Source organism: Genypterus blacodes, unplaced genomic scaffold, assembly GCF_046128005.1.
Source record: "Genypterus blacodes isolate CSIRO-AG114 ecotype Tasmania unplaced genomic scaffold, CSIRO-AGI_Gbla_v1 ptg000222l_1, whole genome shotgun sequence".
NCBI lineage: Eukaryota > Metazoa > Chordata > Actinopteri > Ophidiiformes > Ophidiidae > Genypterus > Genypterus blacodes.
In genome coordinates, this window is record NW_027467021.1 from 8,147 (window position 1) to 14,083 (window position 5,937).

General features: G+C 50.0%; 1 protein-coding gene across 1 annotated transcript; it reads right to left on the reverse strand.

Annotated features, from left to right (window-relative positions):
* Nucleotides 1–4,280: 4,280 nt before the first annotated feature.
* Nucleotides 4,281–4,977, reverse strand: LOC143016261 (neurexin-3b-like; the record flags this gene model as incomplete). The annotated part of the gene is made up of 1 exon (XM_076170512.1): nt 4,281–4,977. A coding segment is annotated over exon 1 (697 nt), but the record flags the coding sequence as incomplete, so codon positions are not given.
* Between the last annotated feature and the right edge of the window lie 960 nt (nt 4,978–5,937).

Here is a 5,937-nt window from a genome sequence, read left to right on the forward strand (position 1 = left end):
ATCTTAATTAAGACGGCCAGTGTTAGACATTTTAAAGCATCCCTTCTAATACAGAACAGCAGATATCAATCAGTCTGGGCACTGCGCCTTGATCTCTGCCTGCTTCCCACCCCGGAATAATAAAAGCAGACTTCCATCCTTTATTTTCTCTCCGGTTGCGCACGGAGCTTCTTGAATCGGCCCCTTTGTCATTATGGCATAACCATGAAGCACTCCTGTTAAATATAATGGGCACATCAACACAGGCCAGGAATAACCTTTGAGAGGAGGAGGAGGAGGGGGAAGAGGAGGAGGAGGAGAACAGCATAGAAGGCCCTGGTGGTGAAGGTGAGATCCATTCCTGCATCCTTCAGGGGAGTCCAAAATGGCTGCCGCTACTTCTCCTCCCACACTAGGAGGATGACATTGGCAGAGGAGGATGAAGGACGGAGAGCGTGGAGGTAGGGGGGAGGGGAGACGGTGGCCAGCTGATGGACGTTGGCCGCGGCTCTCGGACGCACGGAAGCACGGGTGAGCGAACGCAAACGCGCCTGTAAATCTGCGTGTCTTTGTGTGCACACGTGTGACGGCGGTGTTCGCTCGCCTCTGCCTAACACGCTCAGCTTCCTGTGGAGATAAAGGCTCTCTGCCTCGAAACGGCGACGGCGTCCAGGACGAGCCAGCGTGCCGCGTTGGACATGTGGTCCTGTCCTAATCCCCCCCATCTGAAATCCTGAACATCATTCCCAGCTCGGACACTGGACACAGACGCCCTCTGCACCACAATCAGCCCCGGTCCCTGCAGCGCCCCCCGCCCCCCCCCCCCCCTCCTCCTATTTTCCCCCTGACCTACTTTTTATAGTAAGATTATTGTAACTGTCATATTTTTCCATGTCTGTTTATTAATCCCACAGCTAAGCCTGCAGGCAGCGTTTCAGCTCACTTAACAGTTTGCTTCAATTAGTCCGTCCATCAATAAATCTGTTCGTCTTCAAGCAAAAGTCGCCGTGAATTCTTCATTATGAATGCAAAAATGTGGTGGCAGAGGAAGCCAGCAATCATGTTCCATATTCATTAAGAGTGGAGTTTGGCTGGTGCTAACCTTGACCTTCTGCTTGTCTCACTGAGCATTAGCGGACCCCCCCGAGGTCTTCAGGAGACTTCAGAACGTCGCCCCTTTTTTAATTGAATTGAACAGAACGAGGGACAACATCCAGATCATTACCATAAAGGACTACGGCTCTCTGCACAGACAGTAACGGGGGCCTGAACGGAGCTGATGGGGAAGATGACTCGGCAGAAAAAGGTTTTTTTTACTTCTTAACACCACGCGGCAGCGGCGGTGGCGGCGGCGGCTGCTGACACGTGGGAAGAACGAGTGGTGAGTGGTGTCTAATTTCAGCTCGCTGCCCTGACACACTTAGGCACACTGATGCATCCTAATCCACGTGGGAGGAGAGGATGAACATGTTTCACCGGCCTGATGTTTACAGAGCAAAGCTGCTGGACGAGCTGAGAGACGGATAAAGAGCAGGAGAGGGGGAGAGAGAGAGAGAGAGAGAGAGAGGCTAACAGCTACGTGTCCTGGGATTGTCACAGCCGTGTAACAAGAAGGTTCACCCGAGCGTGGATACATGTTGTGGGGAAGACATGGCAGGATGACGCAGCAAAACGGCAAACATTAGGCTAGCTGGCTAACAGGCTAGCAGTACGGCAGCACTTTGGAGTCAAAAATTAGACAAAAGTGGAATTAAATTATTATTATTGTTAATTAAAATGAAGACTGGTTCCTTAATTGATTAAATGTTAAATCTAAACATGCCTCCTTCATTTGTTTTACATTGTTTCATTGTTATTTGTGACCCAAACTCTCTGCCTACGCGTCAGATTCTCGTGTTCGGCCTCGTCTCTTGTTGACACGTCGCGTTGCGGGGGGTCAGTGGAAGCACTCGGAGACAGGAAGTCAACACTTTCAGTCTGGGAAATTCCCAAATTCGAATGTTACAGCTGGCAAAATGCTTATGAGACCCCGGCCATTCAGTCAGTTAGCCATCTGCCGGCTTTAACGAGCGGCTCCGCTGGCCGAGTGTGTGTGTGTGTGTGAGACTTGGGCTGTGCTGCCGGATTATATAACTTATGAACACGCTCAGGTTTGACAGATTGCTTTCATTGCTCGTTAATGTAGAGTGTAATCAACAGTACACACACACACACACACACACACACACACAGGGGCAGGTGTGCTGAGCAGTTATGAACCTCTGTTAACAACTGAGCCTTCATCATTATATCCCCCTCAAAAAGAACGACTCCTGTGCTCCAGTGTTGCTTAGGCAGCAACTGTTTGGACACTTGCGGATGAAACATTAGAAATTCCCGCCCTGCTTTTTGCCGACAGACGGTTTGAATTGACGGAGGTGTTTGCAGAGGCATTTTCCGGGTAAATTAGCAATCTCTGCTCTCATTATCCTCCTAATTATGCTTCTCTCTCTCTGTGGCGTAATCAACAATCAGCCACATGGTTAAACGGGCGAGGCAGAAAAGAGCAGCAGTCAGATCAGCTGGGGGGGACAGCCGACGCCGCTCCGCCCCCCCCACCCCCACCCAACCTCCCCTCTCATGGCGTGGAGACAGAGACGCAGGATAGGTGTGTACGGGTCTGTGCGGCGGAGATCTGCGAGTGAGTGAAGGGAGGGAAGGAGGCGGGCCTCTTGGGACGAATTGGGGTGCAACATGGCGATGGCGAGTTCACTCATCACTTTCGCTCTGCCCCGGGGCGGAGGCGCTTTCACTGCCCGGGCTGTCTGGCTGAAAACCCTGGATTGTTTTAACACACTGTGACTGCTCCCCTGTCAGCTACCAGGAAGCTCTCAGACAAAACGTTCCTCCTCCTCCTCCTCCTCCTCCTCCTCCTCTTCCAATAACCAAATAAATAGGATGAAACATCAAAAAGGCGGACAAGTTTCCGTGCGGTCCTGAGCTCCACCACAGGCCTGTAACTGGGCTTTAGGCCTCAGCACCATACAGGTTAGGCCACCAGCATAAGGACGGACATATTAAGGATGCACATACAGCAGAATTGCGTCATGCTGACTGCAGCACTAACATCCGAAAATACTTACAGTGCTGGAGAAGAGAACAATTTCCTAATTTGTATCGAGGCACAGTTCAGAATGGTTCTCGGAGTCTTGGAGCGCCGGGCTTCTCAGTGAGCATTCCCCTGTTTCATGTCTCAAACTGCAGGCATCATTCAACCATGTCAGTCTGATTTACAGAGGCAGGAAGTGGGTCAGCGGTGGAGGAAACTCGACATGGGTCTGTTCACACAAAGTTTTCCTTTCAAATAAACCCAAAACCCCATAAGCACCAAGGAAGAAGAGTGAAGAAGAAGAAGGTGAGACTGCAGAACAGAAAGCATTGTATTCTCTGTGATACGGCTCTAAATATGGAAAAAGGAAATAAGCAGTGCTTCTATAAAAGATGACCTTGTTAGAGAAGAAGAAGGGAGAACAGATTACATCGTTTCTTTCCTCATACCACACATTGTGTCCCTTCAGGTCCCTGCACCGCCTGGCAGGAGCCGGACTCACTTAATGGAGAGAAGAACACTGAATATTGTGATTTTAGTCATATCGGCCCATCCTGCATCCAACCGACTCCTTCCTCATCAAAAGCAATAACCTTCAAGGAGACGCTGAGCACATCTCCTCCAATGTAACTCCCAGGTGAAGGATGCAGACTTTCTAAACAAAGAAGCTGCCGGAGCAACAGTGCAAATGAGAGAACATTGTGTGTGTGAACGGTGAGGTAACACTGAATCACAATGAGGCACGACTGTGGCATGACACAGGGTTGTGTGTGAATTGCACATTGTAATCTAGGATGGTACAAATCAGTGCTAGGGAGTGGTTGGATAAAGAGAGTGTGAGACAGTGTGCAAATAGGCCCCCGCCCACCCAAGGGAGGGAACCCAGTCTGTCGGATTGCTTGGCGGCACCTTCTTGTAACTTTGACCTTGTGCGATGCACTTTGACCCCCCCGCCCCCCACTCCTCCCCCCGGCCTTGGTTTTCAGACGATGATGAATATGATGATAGTTGTGGAGGTAAACTTTGAGTCAGGTCTGTGTGTATCAGCAGTGTGTATGGTGCAGGATGTGATTTCTAAAGCTGCACGCTGACAATCTAAGGTAGGGTAACAAACCGTAAACGTGAACTCCAAATCTGTGCGGTACACCGATTTCTTTTCCTAAATCAATATTCTGAGCTTGACACAGAATGCTCTGGAGCCGGCCCCTCTTACCTTCAGTGCAGTATCGACCTACATATCCCGTTCTGGAGCAGTCACAGTAGGATTCTCCATCTGCCAGAGAGCAGATCCCGCCATTCTCGCATGGGTTGTCTGTGCAGAGGCCCATCATCTCCAAACGCACTCTCTGACTGTTGATGAGCGTGGGTAGTTTACTCCCATAACTGAGATCGGTGATAATTCCTTTGAACGGTGGCAGGTCACGCACGGAGGGGAGCGTGATGGCAGACTCTCGGATGTCCCCCGGGAGCCCTCCCAGGAAAAGGTCACTCACTATCTTCATGAACTGCCGCTGGGGTCTCACCTCCTCTGCCTTGGACTGTCCATCCAGGGCCAAAGCTGTCCGCAGATTGTTCCTGTTGATGGCCGCAAAGTGCCAGCGGCTGTCGTTGACCATGTTGTCGGAGGTGATCGTGGTCTCGGCGCAGTCGATGCTAAACTGAAGCTGCAGTTTGCCCTCTGTGACCGTGAGGAGCAGGAAGTCGCAAAATCCGCCGTCGTCAAAGTACAGCATCAGGCCCGCGGATTCGGAGGTCTTGAACTGAAACGTCAGGTCGCTTCGGGCGCTGGCGTCCCAGCGCAGGTAGCGAGCCCACTGACCGTCAGAGCCAGTAAACTCCAAGCCGACAGTCAGGCCCAGCACGGTACTCAGCAGCAAGACGACACGTCCGGGTAGGCTGGAGGGATTCATGGTAGAGAATAACGGGGTGCAACAGAGCAGGGCAAGAAACGGGGATAGATCCTCAGCGTGATGATAACATCAGAGTTTATCTGGATCCAAGACGTATTTGTCAAATGTTACATTCCATGTAGATCATACTACAGTCCAGAGATTCCAAGATCCGTTTTTTTCTACTGGTGAGGCAGATTTGATGTTGATAAGAGACGAGAGAGTCTAAGCAGTGATGGATGATGAAATATCCAATTTCCACATGAAGTGGACCAGTGAAAGTGGGAAGACGAAGGTCGATCCTCCTGTGGTTTGTCAGTGATTCAGGGCTGATTTTTCTTTCAGGCGACTCCCTGGATTCAAACGCAAGACCTCCAGCGTCGCTCCGGCTCCGCGCCCCATGATTTGATCTCCAGTTTCGGTGGCTCCTTTGACAGAACTGCAAAACAACAGACGTGTCATGAGCCGCGGTTTAGATCGGGACAATAAAAGAAGAAGAACAAAACATCCCAAACAGCTGCAGTCTAATGTAATCCAATACCCAACAGCAAACACTCCCTTTGTCTAAATTGCATTGTAGAGTCTGAGACTGAGCCTGACAGGTGTTGGTTCGATTCAGAACTCATTTCTGAGGCCATATTTTGCAGCATTATATTGATTTGAATGTAATACAGTCTGCCTGTATGCATATAGGAGAGGACAAGGTAAAGAAAATACATCTTATTGTGCAGTATATTCAACATTACCTCACAGATCAACCAAATATCAGCTACGGTGTCAAATCAGTTCACTCGACATTACGTACAACAATTAAAATAACCATTAATCACATCCTTTAAATGTTTACGAGCACATCGTCCTCTACATGAAGTGCGGCTCCAGTTATCACGCCTGCTTGTGGGACGGTAGAAATGTTTGGCGAACAAGAAGCTCGTCTGCTGTGTTGTGATTGTTTTGGACTCTGGTGCTGAGCTCAAATCC